This window comes from Gracilinanus agilis, chromosome 2 (assembly GCF_016433145.1).
Source record: "Gracilinanus agilis isolate LMUSP501 chromosome 2, AgileGrace, whole genome shotgun sequence".
In the NCBI taxonomy this organism is placed as follows: Eukaryota; Metazoa; Chordata; class Mammalia; order Didelphimorphia; family Didelphidae; genus Gracilinanus; species Gracilinanus agilis.
In genome coordinates this window covers 508,909,045-508,922,450 of record NC_058131.1, presented here as the reverse complement: position 1 = coordinate 508,922,450, position 13,406 = coordinate 508,909,045, and the positions used below count along the sequence as shown (strand labels likewise).

General features: G+C 37.1%; 1 protein-coding gene across 2 annotated transcripts in view; it reads right to left on the bottom strand.

Annotated features, from left to right (window-relative positions):
- Positions 1–13,406, bottom strand: part of TRIP11 (thyroid hormone receptor interactor 11) — a 106,886-nt gene that overhangs the window by 84,694 nt on the left and 8,786 nt on the right. Inside the window, exon 2 of one of the 2 annotated variants that reach the window (XM_044665041.1) lies at positions 731–807. In XM_044665041.1, the coding sequence (XP_044520976.1) occupies positions 731–807 (77 nt within the window). The remainder of the gene's footprint in view (positions 1–730; positions 808–13,406) is intronic. The other variant, XM_044665042.1, reaches the window with a different exon arrangement.

Sequence of the window (13,406 nt, the reverse complement as noted above, 5' to 3'; positions counted from 1 at the left end):
TTCAGAGGAAGGACTGCAGGAGAGGAAACATATAAGAAAAACAACTGCTTGAACGCATGGGTCGGGGTGGACATGACTGAGGGTGTAGACTCGAAACTACCACACCAATGCAACTACCAACAATTTGGAATTTGGTCTTGTTCAAGGACACATGACAAAACTAGTGGAAACACGAATCGGCCAAGGGGGAGGGGGGTGCGGGGGGGGGGGTTGAAGGGGAAAGGTGGAGCATGAATCATGTAACCATGTTAAAAATGAATATTAATAAATGTTAAAAAAAATATGTAAAAAGTTTTCTTCTTACATAAGAACTAAGTGAAGCTGATTTTCCTTTCTTCTGCCTCAATCTTACATGTGGCAAGTTCACTAAAACAATACAGGAATGACATATCATAAGCAGTCTTAAACCAATGATATTTATTTTGGGGTTTCTTAACCTAGAATCTCTGAAATTATTTTTGAGAACTATTTCAATATAGTTTCTTTTGTAGTTCTATGTGTCTTATTTTATGTATTTGTAAACATTCTGAGAAGGGCTCCCCTGAATATCAAAGGAACCCATGACACAAAAAAAGGTTAAGAACCCTGTAATATATGAGCCTCCCATATTTTGGAAATAGTATGCTCAATTATCATTACAAATATTGCATTTTGCTGTACTGGATCAATAATGTAAAGGAAGACCTATATTGCTTAGATATATAACTGAAAAAATCTATAATTCTCTTACCTCTGCCCTCAGAGTTGTATGAACAACTTCAATTTCTTTCATCCTAGAACTGGATATTTGGAATTCTGTGGTAGTATCTGAAAGAAACAATAGATCCTATGTTTTTATCATCACTTTAAGAACAAATAAATATACCTACTGCTACAGCAAGCATAATGTTAAGAAACAAAAAACATATATATAGGAAAATACCTAGTACAACATATTCATTTTACAGATAAGGAAAGCAAAGACCAAGAATGTTAATTCTAGTTGGATCTAACTACCAATTTTGTGTTCTTTCTATTAAATCACAGTGTAATCTTTCACTGAGTTCAATTTTAAAAGTGTGGAATGATTATGAGACAAAAAGCTGAATGTTAATCACAACTGTGGAATAAAGTAAGAATCCACAAGATTCTCCATTATGATATGAATGAATGAAAGATATTCCTCTGGCTTGCAGTACCTCACACTCGTAATAGTGTTCAATATTATATATGGGTAAAATACCTTGAACTCTTTTAACTATCAATTTTCAAATAATTTTGATAATTGCATATACAGTAACCATATGTACCCCATTGTTCAAAGTCAGTGTATGAACACCAAAATTGTTCAGAGCAGTGATGTCAAACTCAAATAGCCTTGCCAGCTACAAATTGAAAACCACAAATTAACATTAGCTATATTGTACTGTATTTTTATTTATTTTGCTAACTATTTCTCAGTTACATTTTAACCTAGTTCTAAGTCACATCAGAGAATTTTGAAGCAACTTTGAAACTTCTGGTATAGGGTATTCAGACAGTACTACTTGCATTTAAATACTTAATTCTTTTTGTTTTTTAAAGTAACATGATGAAATCATCAACATGATGTCATACATGTATAGGCACTAAATAAATGCTAAATTCTATGTGTTAAAGGAAAACAATAACCAGGCTACCAAAGATACAAGCTGTCAAGGAATCTTAATACATACATTTGTATCCCATTCCAAGCAATATTATTTTATATATTAGAAAGTTCATTTTATCCAAAATTGTGAAATTGAATTATATATCTTTAAATACTGTTAGATTTAAATGCTTCTTTCATCACAGTCTTCTTTGCCTTCCTAATAAACATCAAACACAAAAAGCACAGTGGATTTCCTTAACAGAATTTTAAGATCCTATCAAAAAAAGTTCCAAAATAGCAATGCAATGTACAAAGCAAAATATAGTACAGCTAACAATAAGACGCATATAGTGAAAAGGGCAATAAATTTGGCATCACAAGACCGAGGTTCAAATCTGACTGACACTTACTATAGCTTACCAAGCCACCTAACTCCTCCAAACACTGGTTTCCACATCTGTAAAATATATGATTTTAGTCTGTACAAGTAATACTTGTATAACCTACTAAAACAATTATCATAAGGGAAAAATCTAGTAAATCTGAAAGCACTATAGAAATATCAATTAGGCAAATAACTTAAAACTCTTTGGATCTCAGTTTCCCCAGCTATAAAATAGAGGGAGAGAGGTACATGAAACTACCTGCTTCATAGACATACTGTGAGGAAAGGATTTTATAACTTTTAAAGAATTATATAATTGTGAGTTTTAAAAAATATATTTTGGGGGCAGCTTGGTAGCTCAGTAAATTGAGAGCCAGACCTAGAGACGGGAAGTCCTAGGTTCAAATCTGGCCTCAGACACTTCCCAGCTGTTTGACCCTGGTAAGTCACTTGACCCCCATTGCCTACCCTTACCACTCTTCTTCCTTGGAGCCAATAAACAGTACTGACTCCAAGATGGAAGGTAAGGGTTTAATTTAAAACACACACACACACACACACACACACACACACACACATATTTGTATGTATGTATACACATAAACACATACATATGTACACACATATAAACATATGTAATTTGCTTTAGTTATAAATTAAATTATTACAATTTAAAATATTTTTCTGTTTTATATTATAATATCAAAGGTACCATATTTTTACTTATAAGAGATCTTGACTGACAATGATTTTAAATGCTCTCCCTTCTTACCTTTACCTCCGAGCTTTCCTTGAGGCTCAGCTCAAATCTCATTTTCCACAAGAGGCATTTCCTCTGTTCTCCCTTCCTCTCCCAGTGTCTTTTCTATGAAATTACCTTCCATTTACACTCTACGTATTTTGTATGTACATAATTGTTTGCATGTTGTCTCTCACACTGTTATGTGAGCTCCTTAATCCCCAACACTTAGCAAAGCCTAGCCCATAGAAAGTGCTTAATAAATGCTTATAGATAGAATTGATTTAAATCATCATCACCAGGGGAAAGCTTAATTGATATAGTGGAAAGAACAAAGTATTTGAAGTTAGAGGTCCTGGGGTCAAGTCCCTGCTCTAACATTACAAGCTATATGATTTTGGGCAAACCATCAGAATATGGTTCTCCAGGCTTTATTTTCCACATCTGTAAAATGCAGGCATAATATATTTATACAACTTATCACACAGGGTTGTTTTAAGGAAAGTACCTAGTAAAGTACTTAGTACTTTCAGAAGTACTACAGAAATGTGAATTATCGTCATTATAGGGACTAACTGGAAAGTCCTTCAGACATCATCTAGCCCAGGGATTGCCAAATAACTGCCCAAAGGTCAAATTCAGTCCACTGGCAATTTTCCTCTTATATCTAAAAATAAGTGTAATATAAAAACAACATGTATAATGTTTTTAAAAACCTTTTTAAATAGAGGAACCAAGGAGAAGAAATACTATTCTGGATATGATTCTCAAAAAGAAGAAAGTGACTTTAATCAGAATCTTGGGAAATACAAGGGACTATTCCCTCTTAAAATCTATAGTAAAGAAAGAGAAGATATTTGAGCACAGTCTGACATGTACCCAAGATTTTGGGAAAAAAGATTTCAAAGAATCCAAAGGAAGGATAGGCAGGCTCCTGAAGCATAAAATTCTAATAGGGCAGTCAGTCTAGGAAGAATGGAAAGTTCTCCACAGAAAAATTCTGAAGATAAAGAGTGCAACAGTTCTAAAGATGAGAAATTTGTCTAAACTGAACCGAAGACACAAGGAATTCAACCAACTTAGATATTTAAAAGCATGTGCAGAAAGATGGAAGGAAAAGTGGCAAAAACAAATTGTGGATATAGTCCTATAAGAATGGTATCAGAGAACCTAAAATCTCAGAATTAGATGAGTCTAGCAAGGAAAGCTAAAGACAAAGAGGAGTTGGTGGGAATTTTGTTGATGTTGTTTTTGCGTTGTGTTTTGTTTTGCTAGACTAAGGAGGAAAAGAAGACTCAAAAAAAAAAAAAAAAAAAGGAGAACCCATGAGTGAATACCTGGACTCCTTGCTGTTCCTCACACAAGACACTCCATCTTTCAACTCCATGCATTTTCACTAGCTGCCATCCAGCTGCATCCATACCTAGAATTCTCCTTTCTCATCTCTGTCTCTTGGTTTCCTTCAAACCTAATTAAAATCTAGCCTCCTGCAAGAAGCCATTTGCAGTATCTTTTAATATTAGTGTCTTCCCTATGCTGATTACATATCTTATTTGAAAAGTTATTTATATAATGTCTTCTCTCTTGGATTGAGAGCTCCTTGAGTGCAGGTGCTATCTTATGCCTGTCTTTGTATCCCCAATCTTAGCATAGTGGCTGGCATTTGGTAGGCACCAAATAAATATTTTTTGTTAATTGGTTTGCTTGATTAAAGAAAAGATAAGACATTTGCTCAAGATGACAGGAATTATAATAAAGGAGAGAAAGCAGAGCTCTTATTGTTATCTCTGTATTCTCTTCCAAATAATCATCTTTGGACCCTAAAGGCAAAAATAAAAATGGCTTTTTAGATGGCTGATACCCAAAGTAAATAGGGAGGGAGAAAGAGATGAGTACACCTTGATGCATTTAAATCTACAGGCCTAGAAGGCTAGGTTAATGGAAGAACTCAATGGTGTGGTGCTGAACCATTGCTAGTGTTCTTAGAAAGATCCTAGAGAATTGAAGAGATGCTGACTATAAGATTAGAGAAGTGTAAATGTCCTTATTTTCAAAAAAAGGAAGAGTTAGTCAGCTCTAGGACAGTGTTCTTGACAACAATTCCTACCATAATTCTATAATGTATTTTTTAAAGAATAATTAATGAAAATATGGAAAGGAAGTATTCATCACAAAGAGATAGCATGACTTCATCTATAATAGCTTATTGGAAACTACCTTTGAGACTTACCTTGTGGCAGAGTTCTCTAGATTGCTGAATGGAGATTAAATCAAACTTCCCCTCAACCTACTATATCTAAGTGGCTCCAAATCAAGCTTTATTTCATCTAACCACCAAGACACCAAGATCTAAGCATTAAGGGCATCTTGCCAAATGCTCTGTTGCTGTCCAAATCCCCTTCCATTACACTCAATAGATCCTCACTCCTTTTTTTAACATTCACATTTAACCTTTTCCTCTTTGCACATAAACCTAGCACTTCCCTGTAAACATTGCATCACTGACTACCCTTATTAGTACTAGAAAGTACTCTCATGCCCCCTTCCCCCAATTACACTGAACTGGAAGTAGGAGGACAAATGCTTCTTGTCCTTCACTGTCATTTTCAGACCTTCTCTCAATTACTCCTACTAAAAGATCTCCCCTGCTTTGAGATTCACTATTACCTATTAGTCCCAAGAATTCACTCTTCCTTCTTTCTCAGGAAGTACAGTGGTAGCTCATAGCCTTTTCCTTTTAATCCCAAACCCTCCCCTCCCTTACGCTTGAAGACGTTGACTTATATGTTATCTCTTCAAATACTAGTTCATTAACACACACACACACACACACACACACACACCCCTACCTTAGCCACACACACATACATAGGAATTCTCATACCCTTAATATCAACATCCAAACTGTTCTATCAAAAGGAGCAGGGCCAAGACAGCAACTTAGTAGCAGTGAAAGCTGAACCCAGTACAAGAATCTTCTCAAACCAACCAAATTGTTCTCTATCTCCACAACTCATAAAACTGAAATTACTTTCTGACTATAATTTCCTGTCCTCCTATCTCTCCCTGTTCCTTCACCCTTCTAAATCTCCTATATTTTGCAGAGCAAAAGGAGCAGAACCAGGAGAACATTATACACAGAGATGGATACACTATGGTAAAATCGAATGTAATGTACTTCTGTACTAGCAGCAATACAATGATCCAGGACAACTCTGAGGGACTTATGAGAAAGAATGCTACCCACATTCAGAGAAAGAACTGTGGGAGTAGAAATACAGAAGAAAAACAACTGCCTGATCACATGAGAGGATGGGGATATAATTAGGGCTATTGACTCAAAATAAGCACCCTAGCACAAATATCAATAATATGGAAATGAGTCTTGATCAATGACAAAAACCCAGTGGAATTGTGCATTGGCTATGGGAGGGGGTGAGAGGGGAGAGATAGAACATGAATCCTCTAACCATGGAAAAATATTCTAAATTAATTAACTAAAGAGTTTAAAATAAAATAAAAAATAAAAATAAATAAATCTCCAATCTTTGTTCACTACAACTTCTGATCTATCCATTCCAGTTTCCCTAAGCCACCAAAATCCTGCTCTGGCCTTACTGTCTTCCCTTTAAAATCTTGGTCCTTTGGTTAACTAGTTGAACTTTAATCTGTCCTTGATCCTTAGATCATCTGTTCCACTGTCTCTTATACTCATCCTTTTTCCAAAACTCAAAGTTAGATTATTCCCACCTATTGCCTTCTCTGCTCCTCATCATTTATTGTTGAATGTCAATGAATAGTCACATAATTATTTTTGATTGGTTTCTTTATTTAATCCAATCTCAATAAGAAGTCACTGCTGTACTTTCCTGATCAATCCCTAGGAAGTGTCACAAACATTTTACTCTCTTCTTGAGCCACCTATATATCATCACAATCTCAAAGAAAAAGACCTCACTTCATATTTCACTATCCATCTAAAGGTCTCAATCCTATGCAATTTAAAACTTCCAATCACCTCAGATACATCCCCAACCTTTCTTAGATCATCTTAGGACAAGTTGTCCTCCTCCTACAAACCAACTTATCTTTTTGTAACCATGAACACAATGCCTTCCTCTTCTTGCTGCAGTTTTCCCTCCAATTATATCCCTTTTGTCCTAATTTTGTCCTTATCCAGTAACTTCTTTTTTTATGCCTTCAAAATAACCAAAAATCTTTGCCATTTAAAAAAAATTTATTTGACCTTTGTAAGAAGGAAAATTTAGGTAATTATAGATATATATATTAAAATATGTGGCCGCCAGGAATCAACAATTCAGGTTGATTCCATAATTAAATCAGACCCAAGTCAGCATCGGGTTGAGGAGTTTATTTACAATCTGGTAGGTAAAAAGTAGGAATAAAGAGAAAGGGAGAGGCTAGTCCAGGCCAAAGGCCTGGACGGAGAGAGAAGGTTAAAAGGCTAAATAAATGAAGCTGTAAGCCACAAGGCCCAACAGCCAGATAGGCAGAGTTTAGAATTGGCCCAGCTAGGCCAAGGAAGTCAGCCTAACTTACCCACGTGACAATACAGAGTGTAAGCGTTCTGTGGTCTCAGGAGATGCTTCTGCTCCCAGTTCGAGATGGCAACTGCCCCCACAGGAAGTTCACTAACTTACTTAAAGAGATAGTGTCTTTCATCACTTCCTGTGGTCCACCTCTAATAAAAATGGACAAATGGCAGTTTCTACATTGATTTGGACTGCCCAAAGGGCAGTCCCTTACTCTTGATTTGTTACTTATTGTCACGTGTGGGTAACTCGTCTCCCCTCCCCACTAAGGGAGGTTAGGATTACATCATTAGCACGCCTAGGATGGGTAGATTTTTGACTATTAATGGGATCGAGCTAATTCTATTTACACAATCCCCCCTGATGATCATATTGGGTGCCTAGTCACCCCAAGTGATCATGCTACACAAACATCTTCTATCACAAAGGTCCTTCTAACTACAATAGTTAGAGATAAGAGGGAAATGGAAAAGAGAGAAAGCAAAACCAATGCTTTGCTAAGCACGTTGACAAAAAAAAACCAATTGGGGGCAGTCCCCTATTGGTATATCATGTACAATTAAAGTAGCTGTTCAAAACCCATCAGTCCATTCATTAGTACCCAAAGTTCATTCTGGATCGCTTAATGCAACAAACCCTATCAGTTCAATCAATTGCAGCCCAAAGCTCATTCTGGATTTCTTGATTAAACATAGGTTCTTCAGGCATCTCTCTGCAAACAGTTCATTCTCTGGATTAAGGAATCAGCAAGTTTCTTTCCCTGAGAATTTTTCTCAAACAAAACCAAAAATTAAATCTTGGATATAATAAAAATATGATTAATCTTGGATTTTATAAAAACCCAATCCCCCCTGACATGGGTATTTAGAAAGAAATACCCAGATCAGCTCAATATATATATTTGAGTCATGGGGATGTACAAGTAAATTCAAAAGAAAAAGAAAGAAAAAAAAATATAAAAATCAAATAGAAGAAAATTGAAGCTTTTGAAAAAGAAAGGCATTAAAATCAAAATCAAAATATCAAAAGTTATGTACATAAAAATTTTTTGAAGAAAACAAAATAAAATTATAACAGGCCCTTGTATTAGGGTCTAATCAATTATAATTTCCATCCTACTAGTCTGTAGGATACAATGCAGTAATACTGCACTTACCCATTTGCATCTAAGACTACAGGAAGTTGCCATTCTATAAGAGAGAAAAAAAGACCAGATTTATATGCAAGGGAAGTGTCTGTCATTCCCTTCACTCTCAGGAATATATGGGTGAACCAGATAACAGCCAACCTGCGGTACCTGACTGGCAGTGTAGTTCGGAGAGTCCTACGTCTTAACATACGTTAAGAGTCGCAGCTTCGATTCTTACACTGAGTTCAAGTCCTTAGTGTTGGCGTGGGAGTACCTCAATCCCACCTGTATATGTATGATCTTTAACCTTGTGCTCCTTGGCACTGTGCAGATGTTCTCATGAATTCCATTGGATTTGTCGGTCGGTCTTCATGACCTTGTGCTTTCCCTTCGTAGTCCCCAAATTATAAAGATGAAAAATAATAAAGGCTGCTATAATAATATATATTAGTATTTTAATTAAAGCCATGCTGATAAAGTTATTAGACCACGCGCTTGTAAGCATTCAAAACTTGCCGCCTAGCCATAATTGTCTCCTGTCTCCTCCCGAGTCTGCTGGCCAAGAGACCACTCCCCCCAACCCAGGAGATTATAAACTCTTCCCTGCGTGGAGACGTAGGTGTCCCCACGCCCAAAGAACCGGAACCGGAAACCCGTTGGATCACGGGAAATGTAGTTTGATAATGTCCATAGAAAATACATATATATACTTAAAGATGGCATCTCCCAAATTTCACTTTTACACCTTACTAATTCCTCAACCTATTGTCCTCTATCTCTTCCAGTCAGCCAAATTCCTAGAAAAAGTTTCAACACTGTAACTACCAACAATCCATAATAACCTTCCAACTGCTTCTCGGTTCCTTGCAATCTTGCTTTTATTCACATCCCTCAATTGAAACAGCTCTCTCCAAAATCACCCATAATCTATCACTCAGTCTAATGGCTTTTCCCTCAATCTTTATCTTTCTTGACCTTTGCATTTGATGCTATTGACCATTCCTTCCTTCTGGATACTTCCTCCTCTCTTAAGTTTTCTAGACAGCAATTTGTTATGGTTCTCTTCCTACCTATGCCAGTTGCATCTCAGTGTCCTTTACAGAATAACCTACCCCTATGTTGGCAAACACTCCTGTTCACCCTCTCCACTGGGCCTGAGGGAATTATTCACATGCCCCGACCTTCTGCCCAGCAGCCTAATATAAGTGCTTCTTCCCTTCACTATGTGGAGTAATGGAGGAGTGGAGGGCTAACAGGCAGTTTGAGGGTGCAATTTGGGCATGAGATCTCTAAAGAGTTTGCCAACAATGTCCTACGTTATTCCTGAGTGTAATCCAGGGCTTTGTCTTAGGACCTTTTGATCATATCTATGCAGACAATTCCCAAATATACATTGGTTGGAATGTGAGAGAGAATACGTGTAATCCAATCAGAGGCTCCAAGGGATCTCAAACTTAACATCTCTAAAATAGAATCATTATTGTTCCTGCTAAACCCACTTCCCTTCTAACTTCCCTATTTCCATCTCTAGTATCACCATTCTTCTAGTCACCCAGTTTTACAACCTTAGAATTGTTCTCAAAATTTCGCTTACTTTACTCTCATTCTCCAGCCAAAATCAAATCAGCTGCAAAATTTTGTTGATTCTATTTTAATATTTTTTATTTTCATCCCCTTCTTTCTAACCACACTACCATCTTGGTCCAAGCCCTCATCACCTCTCACCTAGTCTTCTAAATGATCCTCTCCCTTTTCCAAACTAACCAATACACAGTACACATCTGACCGACCATACTAGTATACTATTCAAGAAGCAATAGTATTTCCTCACTGCTTCTAAAATAAAATACAATTTCTTCTGGCATTTAAATGCCTTTCACAATCTAGTTCTACTCTATCTTTACAAATTAGTTACACATTATTCTCCCTCACATTCCAACCAAAGTAGAGTTTGGAGCTTTGCTATTCCCTACATATGATATGTCATCTCCTACCAACATGCCTTTCCACAGTATGTCCCTCATTCCTAGAATGCTATCCCTCTTACCTCTTCATTTTTATATTCCTAACTCCTTTTGAGGTTTAGCTTTAATGCCACTTTCTTCAAGAGGCCTTTCCTTATTCAGTTGTCATGTGACTTACTCTTCAAATTTATTATTTATTTTTAACAATTACATGTAATAGCAAATTTCCAAATTGTCTCCCTCCTTCCTTTCCTTCCCACTCCTGGAGCTGGCAAGCAATTCAATCTGGATTATACATGTATTATCATCCAAAATACATTTCCATATGACCTTTGAATTTTTGTGCACTTATTTATCTCCTATATTTATGTATGAACATACTAAATCTCCCCAGTAGACTATAAGGCAGTAACTATCTAACTTTTGGATTTATCCCAGTAAAATGCTTAAAACATAGTAGACACTTTAAAAAACCTTTTGGAAAGACAGCTAGGTGGCTCAGAGGATAGAGCACTAGACCCAGAGACAGGAGGTCCTGGGTTCAAATGTGACCTCAGACATTTTCTAGCTCTGTGACCCTGTGTAAATCACTTAATCCCAGTGTCCTAGTTCTTACCACTCTTCTGCCTTAGAACCAATATTTAGTACTGATTCTAAAACAGAAGCAAAGAACTTTAAAAAAAAAAAAAAGCTTTGTGGAATGAATGATTGTAAGTCATGATAGAATGAGATCATTTCCTGTTTTTACAGAATAGTAACTCTAGCAGAATGGGAATACTGAAGATACAATTTATCTAGATTTTAAAAAAACATTTGAGACAATATCTCATATTCTATGTGAACTAGTGTTTTCCCAAGTTTTTTTCATCACATAACAATATCAGTATGAAATTTCTGAGCATGTACTCTCAGTATATAGATAGTTCTCATTTTACACAATTCACATTACACAAATTCAACTTTAGGTAAATAATTCTAAAAGAAATCTGCATTCCAAAAAAACACCTATGTTAACTTTACTGTACTGCTTTACTCTGCCTCTCTGCTCCTGCCCCTCTGGCTCTATGCTCAGTGGCCTCCCACTGACCACAAAAAAAAAAAAAAAAAAAAAAAAAAAACTTACCACACACACACACAAGTGAAAAGAGATTTGAGGAAAGAAGACTATCACTGGATTAGGATCTTTGCTTGAAACTGCAGAGACAGAAGACCTCTACCTCATTCTGCCTGCCATATTCTGAATGGATCCCCACATGGCTGGCATGTGCCATCTCGCTGTATTTACTTCTCTGCCCTAAGCTCCCACATGTCCTTGAACCATGTGCTGGCCCACTTCCTACCTGTCTCCCTCCTTCCCCATGTCCAAAGACATAAAAATCCATTCATGTGGATGTCCACTTACATAAAGATCTATCTGTATTTATTTACAAATTATATCCATGAATTACTGCACTAGAAATTATATACATTATAACACTTACACAAAAAAATTGAAATTTTTAAAAAATCGACATATTTAATCTTAGTCAATAAGGAATCACTGAGTAAGTGACATGGTTAAACACCTTTTTTTTTTAAACCCTTATCTTCTGTCTTAAAATTAACACTAAGTATTGGCCCCAAGACAGAAGAGTGGTAAGAGTGAGGCAAGTGACTTGCCTAAGGTCCCTTAACTAGGAAGTATCTGAAGCAAGATTTGAATCCAGGGCTTCCAGTCCACTGGATTTCCTGGTCCACTAGATTTGCCTTTTAGGGAAATCATTTTTGTTATGTGGTTAAAAAAGTGGAGACAGAAAAGTAGGGTAGGGAGCTCAATTAGGAGGTTGGTATATAATCCAGACGAGGTAAGACAGGTTTGAAATAATGTTCTAGTTGTGTGAGGTACAAGAAGTAGGCAGATGCAAAGAAATGTAGGGGGTACCTATTGTGAGAAGAAGATACCACTAAGATTTTATATCTGGATCGCTAAAAGGATGGTACTGCCCTTGACAGTAACAAAAAGTTTGATTTTCAGGGGAAAAGATAAAATAAATTGATCTATAACCTGTTTCAAGCCATCCATATCTGCTTACCCTTTGATTTATTCTGTCCTACACAAAATGAAAAGAGGGGAAAGTGGAGTTCTTATACATCAGTTTTGTCCTTGAGTGCAAAGCCCATCTTTCAAGTCACCTGCTATAGACCCAAAGTGGTCTGAGGGAAAAAGAGTAGGTCTGCTGGGTGGATGTCTCTCCTCTTCTTTCATCTTATCCCAATCCCCAAGGATTTGTAAACCATTAGATTAGAAAATACATATAATTAGATGGATTCAGAATTAGTTGAATAGTTAGGCACAAACTGTAATCATTAATCATTCGAAGTCCAATGTGGCACAACATATACAACATATTCATATACCTAAGAATCTGTGCATGGCTCCAAGCTGCTTAAGGATTTTATCAATTACTTGAATAAAGATTCATCAAATATGCAGATGACAAAAAGCTGAAAAGGAGGAGTTCCGGGTTAAGATGGCGGCAGAGTAAGAAGCAGCTCTTAACCTCTCCTGACTGAAACACACAAAACTCCTCAAGGGGACATAAAAACAAGTCCAGACGAACGGAGGAACCCCCACAACAGGGCACAGCGTGGAAGGTACGTGGAATCGAGGCATTTCCATGCTATAAAGGGGTGAAACAGCCCTCACTAAATCCCCGGCTGAGCAACCACCCCACTCCCACCCCCTCCACACACATCTATAGCTACGAAGCCAGCTAAAAAGAAATAGAGCAAGTTTAGGGCACCCATCGAGTCATTGGCAGCTCCAGGACCTGTTCCTGAGAGCAGCAAGACTTAGGACCCCATTAAGCCAAAAAACGCACGGGAAATCTGAGCGTGGGAGCAGGACGCTGGGCACAGAGCTCAGGCACTGCAGAGGCGTGGGTGGAGGCAGACACAGCCAGGAACTAAAGCCTAAGTGGGGAACCAGTGTGGACGGGTATACGACTGTGGAAGCAGCGCCCTGAGACTTGTAAAGAAACCTCC